At 40.2% G+C, this 18,872-nt stretch overlaps 1 protein-coding gene across 1 annotated transcript; it reads left to right on the top strand.

Moving 5' to 3' along the window:
* Positions 1 to 13,445: 13,445 nt before the first annotated feature.
* tprg1l (tumor protein p63 regulated 1-like) lies at positions 13,446 to 18,863 on the top strand. Its single transcript, XM_080733158.1, has 6 exons — positions 13,446 to 13,823; positions 14,208 to 14,299; positions 14,646 to 14,696; positions 14,803 to 14,928; positions 15,305 to 15,458; positions 16,733 to 18,863. Exons 1-6 carry the CDS (start codon positions 13,593 to 13,595, stop codon positions 16,925 to 16,927), a joined length of 849 nt encoding a protein of 282 aa, XP_080589284.1. The 5' UTR covers positions 13,446 to 13,592; the 3' UTR covers positions 16,928 to 18,863.
* Positions 18,864 to 18,872: the final 9 nt, after the last annotated feature.

Below are 18,872 nucleotides of genomic sequence, written 5' to 3'. Positions count from 1 at the left end.
ATCTGAGCAAGGCACTTACCCTAAAGCCCAAAACACACCAATGATTGGAATTCACTGATCGAATGCTTATCAGTGAATGAGAAATTAATCTAAGCAGCTAAAAGTTCCCTATGGTATAAACAAAGGTCTCCCCTTTCTCTTACTTGTACTCTCTCTTCGTCTTCTGTATTTATTGGTTGCTTGGAGATATTGTCATTCATATACGGTAGATAGGTTTGCAGACAGCTTGGTCTTTACATTGATCAAAAGCAGTGACAGGGACTTTGAGAGATGAAATCCAAAGAATAATAGCTTGTTGCTTTGCTATTCATGTAAATGTGTCTGTACAGAGTCTGTACTTGCTCTTGATTGACTAGTCCCACACAAACCATCAATGACATGTATCCCATAGCCTGGATGGATGGTGGGTCTGAGGGTATAAATTCATAAAGTTAACATGATTGTCATTGACAGATTTGAAACATATATTCAGGAATTGAGTTCCTTGGCCTACTGGCAGTGCGCAAAAACATTATGCTGATTTCTGATCTTTGTTTGCAAGATTATCCATAGATACACACAGACACATAGGAGCAAAAACATTAACGGCACCCCGGTCTATACCTAACATCACCCTAACTGCAATAAGTAATGGTAGCATAAGCAATGGCAGCATACAGAACATAAAGTCAAATAAAAGATTATATCATCGTAGAATTATTACAATTTAGACTCATTACCTCAACTTTATCAGCATGAAAACCAAAACTACAGTAAGTAAACAAGCCGCAGTCTGTAATACATTAATAGACTTCCTTGATACTTGCAGACCCTGCACATGTCCTAAGTACCAGGAAGTGTTCTTACAGGAGGGAATATCTAGGTTATGTTTGGTTAATCAGAACAACAACAACAACAACAACAACAACAGAATAACATTCAAGCATCTAAAACCAAAACAGAGACTTACTCTTAAATATATTGATTCGTTTTTATATTCTGACCCAGTGTTTCAAGGATTTATTAGAATAACCTCAGATCATATGGGACTATAACTTTTCATTATTTCTGCACAATACCTTTGTGCACGTGACTAGGTATGCAATAGTGCTTAATTGATTATTTGATTAGTCAAAAAGGTAATCGATAAGTAAATAATTGATAGTTGCAGCCCTATAGTTTCAACCATAGGTTACTTATCAAAGATGGCAACTTGCTCCAAAATACACCTTTTTCAAGGGTTTGATCTGGGGCAACTGTGTTCTAGGACGAGCATTCTTGTATTCGCCAAGATAATAACTTAAGACAGCTAATTTGTACTTGGTCAACAACCCTCTTGTGTCCTTGCCCAATTGTAAATTATATTTGCTTGACAATAATTATGTTTAAAATAAAAGCTAAACTAAAATTACCTAATTTCCTCTGAACAACACTTATCAAAACGGTTGTGTTACAAACTACTGTATAAGTTTGCCTCATACAAATTCAGTAGAGGTGTTAAAGGAGCTCAACTTTTTCTTGAAAAACGGATGCTAAAATAAAAATAATGTTTCGAAAATATTTTATAAAAAAATAAGCTTGATATATGTGTTTCTATTCAAAAAATTACCACAAAAAGCGTAAAATAATGATAAAATAATCATTTTGGCCATTGTCAGACCGACACTTCTAGTCTATAGACTAGGATGTAAACAAAGTGCCGGCCCTACAATGAAAAAGTTGACTATAGCTCCTTTAAGAGCAATAATACAAGCAGAAAGATAGTGATAAATATATTATTTGTAAACAACAACACCTTCTTATTCCCCTATAATCCATCACAAGGAAATAAGACAGGAGAGTGATTCAGAGTGAGAATTGAATGTTTACTGGAGAGAGAGAATTCAAGACAGGTACAGTACATAAATAATGGTTCAATGGTTCGTGCTCTCTCTGACAAATGATGTTTTGACATGAGTATAAGTATGGTAATTTGGTCAGTCAGTGGATGACGTTTCAACAGTTCATAGGATATGTTTCTTGTCCACAAATGACAAGACAAAGAGTCCATATACAGTAGCAAAGAGTTCATAGGTTCCTGAAGAGATGTCCTTCGCTGGTGTCTGCATGACACCAGGCTGAGCCTTATAAACCAAAACAATTCTCATTGTTTTTGGTACAGGCTCCATGGCAGTAGATAAGGCTTCATTTTTACCAGACAGAAGCCTGGCCTTGTGGGTACTGTACATGACATGGCACAGTCACAAGCTGTGGGGTCAGGTGGTCAGTTAGTCATCAATATGTATTGATAAAAAGATGATATAAACCACAACAAAATACCTAACAGATAGCATATAGCACACTGCTTGTACCTGTATGATAGTGACAAATAAACCCTATTGATTCTACATTCTTGAGAAAGATAGCCTATTCTAGGGCAAGTGTCATGCAAGCATGAGGCACATGATTTGAACCCTCAGTCATAACATGGTGTATCTCCTCTGTTGAAGAATTCCTGAACAAAATACTGAATCTCTACCAGCTAGAGACAAAGTTCAGCAGTTTAGTCAGACAACTCTTGGATTGAATTTAGAATATATCTTTATTGAGCATAATTGAGCATATGAAGCAGTGGCATCAGGGCCGTCTCCCTGCATTCATTCCCTGTAAGCATGGATGGACATTTTAGTTAATGCATCAAATAGAATTAAGGGGAATGAATTAAGACCCCCAAAAGGGATCCAGACAGACACAGTTGCAAACAGCCTCATAACAGGGACGGACTGGGACTAAAATTCAGCCCTGGCATCTTAGCCCAGACCAGCCCCCACAACCAGCGCGCGCGCAGATACTCTACCGACTCATCCGGTCGAGGCACATACAAATACACAAGCTCTTAATACCACAACTTTTACAGAACAACATAAATGATAACTACACAACCCACAGGCAACTACACAATCCATAAATTGTATAAGTTAGCGTACAGTTCTCACCAACAAGGGGAGTATGAACATGACATTGGCAAATAACAACTTAGCATTAGCAAGCTGGGATCTTTTGGCAATGTGTGCCCTGGCAGAAAAAAGGTTGAGAAAAGGTTGACACTAGTAACTAGTGTTGTTGCTGCTCTTATACCACCATTATTATTATTATTATGAGAAATGCACTCCTTAAAGTTGAAACAAAATAAGTTAAGAACCAATTAACCAGTCTGCTTAAAGTATGCATCTGTAGCAGCTAGTTGACAGTGCAGAGAGACATAATTGCCTTCCTTTGATCCATTAACAAGGGGCTGTTACTACTTATTGGCATCAGCTGCCAGCTGGACACAGAGTCTGACACAATCACCTCCCCTCTGCAGGGCTCTGTGTCTGTCTCATTTCTCCAAAAGCCCTTGAATATGATTGAAAATGATTAAGGATTACTGTGATTATGGTAAGCTTACGTTTCATATCGCACTCACCTTACCTGTAACTTTCACTACTCCCCGAAAATATTTTTTTATTTTTTATTTTTTTTTTATTTTCTTTCCAGCCCCCCAGCCCTCTGGCCTAGCGGCCCACCGGGCATGCCGGTATGCCAGATGCCCAGTCCGCCCCTGCCTCATAATATGGGCCGGGGTTGTGGCTCGTGGTATAAGGCAGTTTGAGAATGAGAACCCCTGGCTTCATGAAATGAACTTGCACACACGCATACATTCCTCTCTTCTCACACACACACGTCACACGTATAGCTTAACGTAATCTGGCAAGCCATCGTCAAAGAAAGGGGAACGCCCACTCGGTCTGTACCTCTTTACTCTTGTCTCGAGAGAATGAGCTTAACGCAATGAACTGCTCACATCCAACGCTCACTTCAAACTGGGTTTGATTTTTGGTTACAATGGCAGATCTTTCTAGTTTCCAGGCAATGGACAATGTGTTCTGCATAGAATGTCAAGAAAAAGCATGAAGCAATAAGATTGCATAGTCAGACCCAAGAGGAAGGTTCCAACCAAGAGCTGTAAACTTTGATTGATTGAAGACTTTATTAGAAGTTTGCATAGGAAAAGGTACAGTTTCATGACAGTACAGTTCACTGGTACAAGGTCTACTAAAAGGAGATCCATGAAAAGACTAAGCTTATTTCCACTGGAAACCATTGAAGTATCTCATATAACATTGAATGACAGACAAATAGAACACAGTACTATGCAGTAGATATGTAAAGAAAAACAAAAAAGAAAACAGTAAGTCTAAACAAACAGTATATACAAAGAAGGGGCAGGGGAGGGTAGGGTTGGGCTAGGTTAGTTTTTTACCAGTTGCGAACGGCTGCTGCCTGTACGTGATTTTTCAGGGCAATTTTAAAGGATGCTACTGATCCACACTCCTTTATGACCTTCGGTAAGGCTTTCCACATTTTGGTGGTATAGCAGAAAAAAGAGTTTGACCCTTTGTTGGTTTTGACTCTGGGTTGAAAGTGATCTGTGGCGCTGCCTCTGGTGTTGTAATTATGGACATCCTTAATGTTTATAAAGTATTTTGACAGGTACTTGGGTATCATAGTGGTGTAGTGTATCTTGTACACCAGGCCCATTGCAAGTTGCTGTACTCTGTCATCTACTCTGAGCCACCCCACTCTTAACTGGTGAGTAGCGATGAGGTGAGTCTGATAGGGAAGGTGAAGTAGGACCCTAATTAGTTTATTTTGGGCTGTTTGGAGTTTAGTTTTCTGGGCTTGTGGGGCGTCACGATACCACGTGGACTCCGTAGTCAAAGAGGGGCTGGATTATTGCACCAGCTATGGTCTTCAGTGTGTTGAAATTGACCATCGGGGCGAGGAAACGAGTTTGTTGGTTGATTTTATTTATTACTTTAGAAGTCATCTTTTCACTGGAAAGATTAGCTTCAAGGATACATTTCACGTATATAATGTGGCAAATATGTACTTGTCATATTGATATTGTATAATATAGGTGTGTGTGTGTGTGTGTGTGTGTGTGTGTGTGTGTGTGTGTGTGTGTGTGTGTGTGTGTGTGTGCGCATGTGTGTGTTGTGCGCACAAGCACACACACTTCACCAATGTTTTCATTAACTAACTACTCACTAAAAAATGTGTATTATTGAGATATGATTGTTCATTCTGAACCATAGACCACATTGGTTACTTAATTAAGTGTACCCAATCAATTGGGTTTGCCAACGTAAAAAGGTTTGAATATTATTGTAAGCAGCATATCTATTTGCCAGACCAAGGGGGTCGGCCTACAAAAGGCTTTGTCGGTCTGTCGGTCTGTCGGTCGGTCGGTCGGTCCCTCTTTTCCTCAGTGTGCCTGTGTTTGCCTCTGACTGCTCATCTGCCCCTCCCTTCCCTTGCTCGGCTGATTGCCTTGAGTGCCGTCACCTGTACAGGACCAGCTGAGTTGAGTTGGCTGACGAGCTGCTGACACTATAAATTCCTCAGCCCATCTACAAGCTCAGAAACATTTCCAGCTGCTCAGCCTATACAATCCTGTGTGTTCATGTGTTAGTTCAGTGCCATACTAGTGAAAACAGCCGATCTACAAGCTCTTGCTATGTCACGCTTGCCGGACAGGTCAAAGGAGAGAGGCCAGACTAAGATTGATCCACCCCCCCCCCCCCCCCCCCTTCCTTGCATTCTGATTTTCATTGCGGGTCTGGCAGAACCAGGTGACCTGGTCTAGTTTATTGTAGGGGGAGAGCGGGGTAAACTGAGACACCGGGTAAACTGAGACACTCCATTTATCTTGGCAATGGAACACATTTGTGGTCATGTGACCATTATATTTTCAAGCCCCTTGAATTTCCCACTTGCCATGAAAAGAGAGACCTGATAGTGCTGTAGAAAACATGATTTTTTCACATAAATGTGTTTTTTGCAGGTAAAAGTAAAATTTCTTGCTGTCAACATAATCAGCTGTTGTGTCAAAGCAAATTGATGCAGGGAGAACATTTTATATCATACATGTTGATGAACTACCAACTTATAAATCCATGTGATAGATGCTAGCTGAAGATTACCCTGAATTGATAAAAACATCCCTTTTCCCAAAATGTGGCTGTGGGGTAAAGTGAGACAATTGCTTCGGGGGAAAGTGAGACACTATCTCACACTAGAAAAATATTGTTCCTTCGAAACAATTGTGGGCTCGCTTCAAGCCGGAAAACAATGGCTATAAAAGCACAAAATGTCAAGATCGCAGGCAGTGCTCTCTTTGACGTTACTGACGTCAAAGATTGGTCCATTTTGTTCCAAAAATGTGTTGTGCAAAAGTTGACCCGCTGGTGGCGCTATAACAGGCCAATGTGAGAAGGTTGGTATCTGTTCCTTGACCTATTGGGAATGTGCTTGCAAGATTTCACGCACATCCCAGGCTGTGTTCATGATTTGAGGTGTTTTTGGCTTTGGACACTTTATCGCTGCTTGCAGCTATATTTATTATTATTATTTTATAATTTTTTGTGTGCACTTCATAGGCATGTTAGATAAAGGTCCTTAGATTGCGTGTAGAATGTTTCATGCAAATTGCAAAAAAAATCCTAGAATAAAAACGGGTTTAAGCGTTTTACAAACTGCTCAAAATTATATAGCGCCCCCCTTTGGCCATTTGGGGTAAGATTGGTTTCAGTGATATTTGAACTAACCCTCTACACTATTTTGTCATGAAAATGTGACTTTGCTTGTATGTTTTAGAGGCAGAAGAATAATTTGCATAAAAATGCAATATTGTTTGAATTATTTAAAAAAGCATGTTTCAATGTTAAAGAAATCCGATCTGACAGATCTTTAGATATCGGTCCAAAGTTCATGTAAAAAAATGTTTTGTGCACGTGACGCGAAAATTCCAGAATAAAAGCGGGTTTACGCGTTTTACAAACTGCTCAAAGTGGCGGAAAATCGAAGGGCGGAGCTTACTTAACAACGACACAGATGTCTTCCGCTTGAGTCAAAGCACGCGTGTAACAAGTTGCATGTCTTCAAACGAAACGAGTCATGACTTATGCCCGTTTGAAGTTTGAATTTTCAAACGCTTCGTATAGCGCCCCCCTTTGGCCGATTGGAATAAAATTGGTTTCAGTGATACTTTGACTAACCCTCCACATCTTTGCCAAATGCCATGAACGTGTAACTTTGCATGCATGATTTAGAGGCAGAAGAATAATTTGCATAAAACCGCAATATTTATTGAATTATTAAAAAATGATATTTCACTTTAAAAGAAATCCGCCGAGATAAATCTGACCGTATTGGTCCAAAGTTCATGTGAAAAAAGTTTCGTGCGCGTATCGAAAAAAACCCAGGAGGAGATAGATTTTTACTGTTTTTCATATAATTCCGAATTGTGGGAGATCTAAAGGTCAAAGGTCAAAAGTCAGAGCGTAAAAGTTGTTCGGCATGAGGAGACGCATACGTGTATACAGGTTTCATGGCTTTACCTCAAACACAGCATGAGCTATACCTGTTCAAAGTTCGCACTTTCGAAGGCTTCCTACAGCGCCACCATTTGGCCGATTGCTGTAAAAAGTAATAGCACACGTCGCCACAGTAAGCTGAACACATTGATGTTTTTATTTTCATTTTCTCACTAAGTATGTAGGAGTAGAAAGGAACCGAAGTTTTTTGATACTTGCACTGACTGCCTGCCTAGTATAGAAATAATGACAATATCTAAAGTGTGCTCGCCTTATAGGCGAGCCCACAATTATCCCAACATGATAGACAGGGAGAAAGCTGTAAAAACCTGGTTAAAGGCTGTAACAAACTAGTCTCAGTTGATTCTTATGTATTTTCCCCTGTAGAATCCATTTCTGATATATATTTCTTTGTATTGTGCATAATTAATGAGATAATTAGCATATTTGACTAGATTTGACTAAATGTGCAAATTATTTCATTAGTTATGCACAATACAACAATATACTTTGCAGAAATAGATTCTACAGGACAAATGACATAAGGATCAACTGAGGAAAGTTTGGTAAACCCTTCTATCAATTTTTTATAGGGTTTTTAGTTTTTTCCTTCTGCCCATGTGTCACATTATTTGACACATGGGTGGAAATGACAGGACAAAGCCTATTAAAAGAATGTCTGCTATGTACATCTTTGTATTGCGCATATTTAACCCGGTTAACCGGGTTTTTGTGTTTTTATGGTAGTTTTAAAGTGAAAAAATCGCACCCGTGCGAAGTGAGCGGTGCAAAAATATTTAGGATGTATGATATACTGTATGATATACTGTGGACTTTGATTAAATGTTTTTCCCTTTTAAATTGAAGATATTAAATAATATCTTTATCTTTTACTCTAGAATTGTATCATAAGGATATGATATCTTGAGAAAAGTTCAAGAAGGATTGAAAAGGAAAAGAAAAAAATCGCACCCGTGCGAAGTGAGCGGTGCAAACTAATTCCTGTAAGGGCGCCTGCGCGAATCAGTGTTGATAGACATGCATGGCAATATTCTTTGTGTTGTTTTTGTACTCCTCCACAAGGCTTGAGATTGGCAGGGAGAGGGCTCCATTGTTATACAGGTCTATGCTGGTGAGGCACCTTGGCAGTCTAATAGTGGGGCGGTTAACCAAACCAATTGTGCATTTTATGACAGAAGCATGAAACTTTCTACAGTGTTTCTATATACTATGAAGTTTATTTTCAGACGTGGAAGCACTTCTGAATTGACCTCTGCGGCCCCCGAAATCCAAGATATCCGTCCAAAAAAGTGTTTTTACCTTTATAACTCCAAATGCATTGATTTTAGGACCCATAGATGTATTAAAGTTGAATATAAAATCAGGCATTGCGGACAGTTTGGTACCAGGTACGTGTCTGTACCCATTTCAGTTCTTGAGATACAGTATATAGGTACACCTGAGTCTGTAAAAGTACCTATATGTTGTATCTCAAAAACTGTAATAGATACAGACACATACTTGGTACCAAAATATCCGCAATACCCAACTTTATATTCAACTATAATATGTTTATGGGTCTTAAAACCAATGCTTTTGGAGTTATAAAGGAAAAAACACCTTTTTGGACGGACATCTTGGATTTCGGGGGCCGCCATCTTTGATTTTCACGTGGCTCGGCTTCTTAAATCAAAAAGTGTCCCCCAAAGATTATGTGTACCAATTTTCACGCTTGTATCACCGAGTGAACGATTGCTCTTATTATTTCCTGTACTATGAGGCAAGACTCCTGATCAAGATCTAATTCTTCATTGTCAGTTTCTTCATTGTCAAATTAGTTTTTGTACCAAGCTGCACAGGCACATCCATATGCTCCACTTCAGTAAAGCCCTCTTTTATGACAGAGACAATGCCCTATACTGCACTGGTTTACACTTGCCTGTAAGTGGAAAACAGTGCACAAACTGTTCCAAGCATCTGGTCTGAAGAGGTTCTTAAGTTTAAAGCTGGGGGACCACCTGCCTTTACCTTTTTAAATATACTTTATTGAGCTTTGCAGGTTTTACAATAATTTCATGTTTCACAATCATTTTAAAGCATTTGCATTACATCATTTGCATTAAATTAGGCATTTAAATACAAGAATATATATATTAAATTAGATACAAAATAATTATATAAGGGCATTACTTTATTTTATTTTTTTTACCACTTTTTTTTACGTCAGCCAGAAAAGGCTTATATAAAGACATAGATAAAGAAGTAGTAGAAGTAGAAGGACAAAACCAAAAGACCCCTTTTTTTCTTTACAAAGTCAATAGGTGCCATGGTTTCAGTCTTTTTTGTTTGGAGTCAAGTGTTCTCTGCCTTTTCAGTTCAGTTATTATCAGTTTGAGGACCACCTCTCCTGAGATGGCCTCCTGTTTGATAACCATGACACTTCGTGTGTTCCAGATCTTATTTACCACAGTACATACAATAGACCACATGAACTCCTGGTCCATGGCAGACAGCTCTTCTTCAAACACTCCATACATTACAGCATTATAAGTAATCTTTACTTTAAAACCAATTAGTGACATTTTCCTCCAAATATACTGTGACCTGTGACAGTCTACCAGTAGGTGTTCTATGGTTTCATCCTCATCACAGTTTTCAACTGGACATTTAACAGTTTTTACGTAGCAGCTCCATTTAACAACTGCTCTAACAGCCAGCCTTCTTACTGAAACCAGCCACATAACATCTCTTTTTTTCTCTGACAGGTTTTTATTCCAAATGTTTTTAAGAAATACCTGCTTCTGTTTGTCTTCAAGATTTTTATAGGGGAAAATGCCACCGTACAAGTCATCGCATACAATAGTATATATTTTCTTACTGGTCATTTCAGTCCACTCAATATTCAAGTGAGCAGAGCTATATAAAAGATCCCCATACATAATTTTAAAATAGGGAAATGAGCTTCTTGCTCGACCCAACTTTTTATTCCAGCTCAAAGCCTCGCCTATCCACAAGGACCTTCTTTTAAAACCTGACGCTACATTTTTACAAAAAGAGATCTTTAATTTTAGACCCAGGTCCACAGCCCCAAGACCTCCAAAATACTTATTTTTGTATAGAATGTTTCTTTTGGTAACCTCCCTCGTGGTTGGCTGCCTTTACCATGTACCAGCCACAATTCATTGGTGAGGGCTTTGGATACCCTTGTTGATAGTGGGTCCTCATGATGTGCACAGTCAGGGCATCACTTGTTGGCAGCATTGTATCAATACTGGCTTTCAGTTTTCAAAACAGGCCACATAAACTGCATGAATTGATTTGCTCTTGAGTTGGGGTCATAGAGTGTGCATACAAACTGCCAATGAGATAGTAGCTGTACTTGGTACTTCATCCTCACCAAAGTTATGGAGAAGTTGAGGGCTGGAACATATATGCTGTATCTCAATAACTGAAATGGATACAGACACGTACCTGGTACCAAAATGTCCGCAATGCCTGATTTTATATTCAACTTTAATACATTTATGGGTCTTAAAATCAATGCATTTGGAGTTATAAAGGTAAAAACACTTTTTTGGACGGACATCTTGGATTTCGGGGGCCGCAGAGGTCAATTCAGAAGTGCTTCCACGTCTGAAAACAAACTTCATAGTATATAGAAACACTGTAGAAAGTTTCATGCTTCTGTCATAAAATGCACAATACCTTCCATATAATGAGCTTAACAGCCCCACTATAAGTCACTTCCTCACCTGAGCATTCACCAGTCTCTCCAGCAGATTGACATGCGATAGGGTGACCGCCACCGGGAGGAAATGTTTCCTCCCGGTGGCGTTCCCCATCAGCCACCCAATGAGCCACTTCCAGGTGTGGCGTGGCTACCAGGAGGAGACAGACCTGAGAGCGGCAGAGAAGCGATACGGCACCAACCGCGCTGAGATGATGGTGCCTGATTTCCTGGAGCTCTTCAGGGAGAGAGCCACCGCCCCCTTCTTTGTGTTCCAGGTGTTCTGTGTGGGGCTGTGGTGTCTGGATGAGTACTGGTACTACAGTGTGTTCACACTCTTCATGTTGGTGGTGTTTGAGGCCTCGCTGGTCCAGCAGCAAATGAGGAACATGTCTGAGATCCGCCGCATGGACCATAAGGACCATAAGCTGGATTTTGCCATTCTAAAGATTAGAATACATGAGGATAGTGCATTCTATGGGGTTGGTTAGGCGTGGTAAAGCTCGTACTTCGATCTACATGATAATCATAAGCTGTTTATTTATATTCTTTGAATTTAAAAATTGTCTTGAGCTGGATATCTCTATAATACATGAAAACAAACCACACTTTTAGACAGGGCCCTGTGATTAAAGCGCTCTGTCTAAAAGTGTGGTTTGTTTTCATGTATTATAGATAAATACATGACTCATACAATTGAGAAATTCAAAGAATGACCTGACTCCTGTCCTGTCCTGATCTAATACAATTTTGAAATTCAAGGTTAGCACCGCTCAATAATTTTTTATGACGTATTTAGGCGGCCTAAACGCGTTCTAAATCAGAGTTAACCAATCGGGTGCCTATGTGACTATGACATCATGGACAGATCAACAGAATCGAAGTGTTTCATTGGTCTAGCGGACTCATGTCATCATCATTTGTGACATCATGGTTTTGGTAAAAAAGCGGTCTATAGGAGCGGTTAGCACCGCTCAAAAAGTGAGTGAATCACTTTACCCCGTTGATTTCTCTGGTCTGTCTCAGTTTACCCCGGTCTTGGGGTAAACTGAGACACAAGACCACTTTTTTTTTTTAAACAATCATATTTTCTCTGCCCTTTGTCTTGAATATGTTCTGATATCTTCCATTGTTAGGAAACATCCCAAATTACTGGGAAATGTGTAAATTTTTACTGATATATATTTTAGTTTGCCTAGAGGGGAGCAAATGTAAAAAGTGTCTCAGTTTACCCCGCTCTCCCTATAAAAAACTAGAAACTTTTGAATTGGTCAATTGTTATTATCCAGTGAAAGGGCTGAGCCGCCTGGACACATAAATGTTACATTTTTGAGGTAACCAGACATAGAAATGTGTTTTTATTTTATTTCTGACCATGTGCTTGTATTTGCGACCGTAGGTCGCACTTACTACAGAAAGCTGCTCGAGGTGTCCGTCCGTCAGTCAGTCAGTCAGTCACTCCGTCACTCCGTCACACACGTCACACTTTTGCCCTGCTCATATCTCCGCAACCGTTGCCCCGATCCATGCCAGATTTTGCACACACACTCCTTACCTGCCAAACTACAACCTCCAAGGACCCCCGGAGCTCCAGGGACCCCCAGCTCCCTCGGGGACCCCCAAGTGTAAAAAATGAGCACATGTGCAAAAATTACCAAATGACCACCCCAACGGGGCTGCTCACGGGGCATTCCTGGGGACCACCCACTCCTGGTGCTCCAGAACGGATGCAAAAGTGGTGGCGCCCCCAGTGGAGGACCCCCTGCCACTGCAGCTCACATAAAATGCCGTAACTCGGGCTAGGAGCGACCGGGAGAGCCGGGGCCGGTACCTATTCGTCCGCCTTGAAGGCGCGGAGACCCCACCCCTCATTTCTCACATGGCCCTCTAGCGCCACCATGAGGCCGATTCAGATTTTGCCCTAAAATCACGAAAATCACTACACAGTATGTCTACACTCATGTCATCAACATGCATCAGGAAGATTTTGGAAAAACACATTTTTGCTCTATTTGTGGAGAGAAGTGACCTACGGTCGCTTATCTCCCGATTAGGGAGTCTTACTGGTGCTATGAATGGTAGAGATATGGTGGTTATTCTGATTGAAATAATAGGCCTGTAGTAGGCCTAAATTATAAAAAAAATATATAATTTAGGCCTAGGGTTAAGGTTTAGAACCTTTCATGATTGAATAATGCACCTAAAATTTCCTTGAGCACAGACCAGCACTGTCTACTTGTCTAGTGTCTATTATTAGTCATTACTGTACTGCTTACCTACTGTACTGCTGTCCCTTTAAGAGGGGGAGTAAAGGGGGAAGTGAGGCAAGGGGCTACTGTACTGCTTCCTTGCAGTCTTCTTGTCTCTTCTGCACAATCAAAACATTGTTTGTGCGCAATGGGTGAATCTGTGTCCTCGAAAGGATAAACACAGGGCTGATAATAGGTGCAGATTTTCGACAGAATCCTCGCAAAGCATTCTTTTGCACTATGCTTCAACTGAACGACTCAGTGGAGCCGGAGAGTCCGGGGGTTGCAGTCCTCCACCCCGCAGAGACAGAGGATGGGGTGGAGGTAGCCTTCACTCCGCCGGGGGCCGGAGGAGGCCTTCTTGGATACGGTGCCTCTGTTGCCTGCTGCTCGCCGTTACAAACGCTGACGCCTTTTCACGTACAGAACCCTACGATGCAAGCCAAAGTGAAAGATTATTTCGTGTTCCGGGTAAGTTTTGGTCCGGATTTTAAAAGGCTACTTTATAGCCACAAAACTGGCCAATAGATCCCCATCGCCACTGGACCATGGTTTGCATCTGTGTTCAGTAAACACTGCATGCACTGAAACAACTAGTACGATAAATTAAGCATTTACATACGCACTGTATTGTAAATATAGCTAATAAATACAGTATGTCGTGTGGGAAGGATGCTAACGTTATGCTTACAACAACGTTGGATGAATCAGTGAGCCACCGCAGGTACTTGACATCATACTGCCACTAGGCTAAAAACGCGACACACTACAGTTGCACATCTGCGGTTTATGTGTTGACAGCAGCTGCCTGACCGTATTGAAGCAGCTGCATGATGCTGTCTATGTCGATTCTAGCCAGGTACCATTGAACAGGCTGTGACCGACATAAGGACAGTGGCACTGCCTTCAGAGGATGGAGAGGTGCTCAGCGTCTGGCTATTGGCAGAGTGAGTATATTTTATTATTGGGTTTAGAATGGCTGATATGATATTCCATACATTGCATGCATTCCATAGGTTAAACTGCCAATTAAATACTACAAATTACAATGCCACTGAGATGGATCTGTCCATGAGAAAATGCACGGTGAGTTCAATGGCTGTGTAATGGAATAGATAAAATATGGATATCAGCCATGATATGCCTGCTGTTGGATTATGCTGTGGCTATTTAAAAGAAAAAATCCAACAAATAGTAGACCTACATTTATTCTTGTTTCAGATGCATTTCCTTACCCCCTTTTGTGTGTGTGTGTGTGTGTGTGTGTGTGTGTGTGTGTGTGTGTGTCCATAGAGTTGATCACTGGAACAATGACAAGGAAAGACTTGTGCTAATAACTGATAGGTAAGATTTATGTCACTAACATGTCACACATTTCTAGCATAGTTTGAGCTCTTTCCATTGTCTGTTTTTCTTTGACACAAGTAACGTGCCTCGTTTATGTGTGCAGGTCCCTGCTGGTGTGCAAGTATGATTTCATCAACCTGTTGTGCCAGCAGGTCGTCAGAATCTCTCTTAATGCCGTAGACACCATCTCAGTGGGAGAGTTTGAGTTCCCACCTAAATCCCTGAACAAGTAAGCAGCCATAAAATTAACACGCGTATTTAGCCCGATTCATACTTCATTGCAGTTTTAGGTCTGCTATTTTCAGTGCTCCACACCATCATGTAACAGAGCATAATGTAGGCTTTATTCAGACTCTGGGGAATTGAATTTCACAAAGTTCAGGCCACCAGAAGATTTCTGAGTAAACAACTGAGATACAGTAGCTGTTCTTTTTGCAGAACAAGTCAGTTATTTGTCATGGAGGAACTTGGCGCTTGTGGCTCTTTGTACTGCTACATAATTAGATTAATTTAAATTATATTATTATTAATTTAAATTATATGTTATATTTAAAAAAGTCCTTGACAATGGCCGTGTTCTATCACTGATTATAATTTTTTTATAGGAGGGAAGGCTCTGGGATACGTGTCCAGTGGGACAAGCGTCCACGTGCCTCATTTTTCAACCGCTGGAACCCTTGGTCCACAGACATGCCCTATTTGACCTTCACAGAGCACCCCATGTCCCATGCTGATGAGAAGGTGGCTTCTCTCTGCCAGGTATGGAACAACAATATTAATTATAATCTATGGGAAGCGCAAGTAGCTGACCAGGTGCATGTCAATCATGTCATGGCAAAGTCCCCGGTTGGTTCGGTTCCAGCAAGAAACCTGTGTGGCAAGACTTTCCTCCCTCTCTGCTTTCACCTCTTCACTGTTACTGTATGTCTAAATAAAGCAAAATTAATTACTTGATTAATATGGTATGCTTCACAGATACAATTGAGAAAAGTGTCTCACAACAGTGGTGCTCATTACAATCCAGAAACACTGACAAAATAGGAGCTCTTTACAGAAACTGATATCCTAACATCAGTTGTAGGAAGCACGGGAGAGATGTGTTTTCAATGTATTCCAGCTCATGTGCCTTAATATTTCTATTAATATTATCATGAATTATCGTTTTTATTTTTCATATATATTTCATTATTATCACAACGGGATATGTATTACTTATAAGAATGTTAAAACTTTTAAACTGTATACATTAATTTAATTGCAAAAGGAGGCATCAGAACATTAACAATGTCACCATTTATATCATAAGCATCCTGAAATCTAACCTGACTACTTAATTGTGTTTCATGTATCACATTCACAAGAATTATTTACTGTCTATGACTTTGAGGCATCCCTTTCTGACTGCAAAATACCAGTGACCTACAGTAATGAGCACAGTAACAGCCCTTGCAGAGTCCGATGTTTTTGTATTACAAATATGTAAATAACCTCTTGCACATCTACTCGGAAATTGGGCTTAATGTTTTCAGTCTAATCTAGTTTTATTCCGGCGTTTGTGTGGACGTGTTAAACAATTGACCAATAAAAGAATTGCATTGTTTGTTCAAAATCGAAGCAGAATGAATAAACAAGGAAGGTTTTATATAAACCTGAGATTTGAAAGCTGAAATGTCTGATACGTTGGAGGATTTAACTGTGCCATTGTTTATTTCACAAGAACAAACAATGGTGTCTGTCTTCTGGTGCTGCAGGTTTTACTCAGAAAGGCATTCTTTCAAAACCCAAGCATAGTGGACACAGTCCAACTGAAAACAATGGAGGGAGTGATGGTTTAAGTAATCTTTCAATTTAAAATAGAATGCAGATTATTCCTTCAGTCTTTTGAACATTGCAATCAATACTTGAGTACATAAACCACACAGCTACAGTATAAACAAAGTTAGCACTTCATATCGAGCCAGCTGCATTGGGCCATAAGCGACTTTTAAAAATGTAATTAATATCATTCTATTTTCCGCTTTTTCTCTGTCAAGTTGGACAACTTCCGGACACAGCTAATACAGGCAGTGAAGAAGGGCCACAAGGAGAACCCTATCCCTGGAAGGGCTAATGGTGTCCTGATCCTGGAAAGACCGTTGCTCATTGAGACATACCTGGGCATCATGTCCTTCATCAACAATGAAGCCAAACTGGGATACTCCATGACTCGTGGAAAGATTGGTTTCTAAAACTACATAATGCCATCAAGTAATTACAGAGCTTGCCAGTGGTGCCCAATTATGTACTGTAGTTGGATGCATGTATGCAGATCTTCTTTCCATCCAGACACTACACTAGAAACGAAATGATTTCACCTACTAGTAAATCCTCCTCACGTTTTGGATGAAGAGGAGCCAATTAGTGACATCTAATTGGTAATGACAGTGTAATGTATGGTTAGAATAAAAACCTGTATGCTAAAACAGTCAATGGCACACAGTCATACACCAAAAATGCCAATAACTAAGTGTTGAACTGTGCCCTTTGGTGGATGTCACCCCATAGTGTAGTGTACGCTCTGTAATGTTACAGTTTAGGATTGTCCAGTCATCCCTTAATTGGTTTCATGCTTAACTTGTTTTGCCAAGGTACACATTGTGCAACATTGGCGGGAACTATCCACACTCCCTTTCACCTAAAAGGACTGTTCTCAATTCTGCCATAATTGTTTGGGCTCTCAGGAGTATATACTCCTATGAACTGTACTCGGTTCATAGAAAATCTTGTTGGAGACATAAGTGTGTATGTGTTTGGCAGGGAAGACTTCTAAATTTCATGTGCACAGCGCATGGATCAGTCCCCCCTCCCTTGTGCTTAATCTAAACTGAGCTTCTTAAGTCTAATGCTGCTGGGTTCGCCGAGTGAGAGACTCACCGTTGACGCCAATATGACTTTAGGTTTTATACTGAGAGATGCAGGTTCAAATGTCCATTATTTCAGGGTTTTAGAGTGTTTTATTTGGGCCCCTTTTCACTGAAGGCAACAGCTGAAGATGAGCTGTCGTGTCACTCGTGTGGCAGTCCAACAGTATGTGCTTCATTTAGGTTGAAAGACTTTTAAAGCGTGGCCTTGCTGTGGGGAGGAGGCATTCAAAAAATAAATGAAGTTATCAATATTATAAGTTCTGTCAATAAATTAAATGAATTGAATCTGTGATACTGAAATCATGATGCTTTTGAGTCAAATCTTGCAGTGATCTCAGCCACTAGGGGGAGCCTGACTTTACTGTTTCACAGAGTGGAATGGTGGCCATTCTGCATTCAGTCAGGTCTTGTGAACGTCTAATTAAACCCCACTAAAAGGAATATCTGCCACCAGAACGAGCCGAATGAGTATGGCTTAAGATTCAATTAAACTTTAGAGGAAATCAGTCTGTGATTACAAGATGCATTGCAATAGAAGTCGGAAACTTCTCCTCCATGGCAACTTTGTGCCTGGTAGAAGCACTTGCCTGTTGCCTTTTGCAAGTTATCTTAACTTATTACAATGATTCTTTGGGCTTAATCACGTTAATAGATGACAAAAACATTTATAGATTAAAATAATTTTGCCATAGCTAATATAGCAAAATCATTCTTGACCACGAGACCTTGTTTTTAGTTGCATTTAAATGTTTTGCAGACATTTGCATAAGTAATGCAAGATGACGGAAAAGCGATGTTACTTTACAAAATCAATACTATTTACTGGTAAACTACATTGAAGTACTGTTGTTGGAAAGGAAATTTCAAGATCAGCTTTTAGTTGAACTTCATGTTGATAAATGTAGTAAACATTTCATTGAATAGCAGATGCAATTAGAAATTATGTGAACGCTATGCTTGTGCAGTCATTGCTTAGGTCCACTGACCAGATTTGAGTCTGGTCCACAAGATTCAGGACTCTACACCTTGCAATGCACCCCTCTCTTGTTCTACCAATGGCGACTGGCCATATTTCATTCTCAGCAATGCCAATGAATAGGTGTGCGCCAAATACCCCTTTCTGGTCTAAACGTGTGCATGTGTCTTGCACGTTGTTTGCATGACTCTTTTTGAAAAGGATTTTTGTTTTGGATTTGTACATATTAAACTTGTTATTTTGCAACTTGTTTCTTTGATTTAGTGAACGTCATGTTTTGACGTTGTTTTCCCA

The sequence above is a fragment of the Nannobrachium achirus genome (assembly GCF_963921795.1).
Source record: "Nannobrachium achirus genome assembly, chromosome: 9".
NCBI classification, from domain to species: Eukaryota; Metazoa; Chordata; class Actinopteri; order Myctophiformes; family Myctophidae; genus Nannobrachium; species Nannobrachium achirus.
Note: the sequence above shows the minus strand (reverse complement) of the source record. Positions and strands in the feature narration are given on the sequence as shown.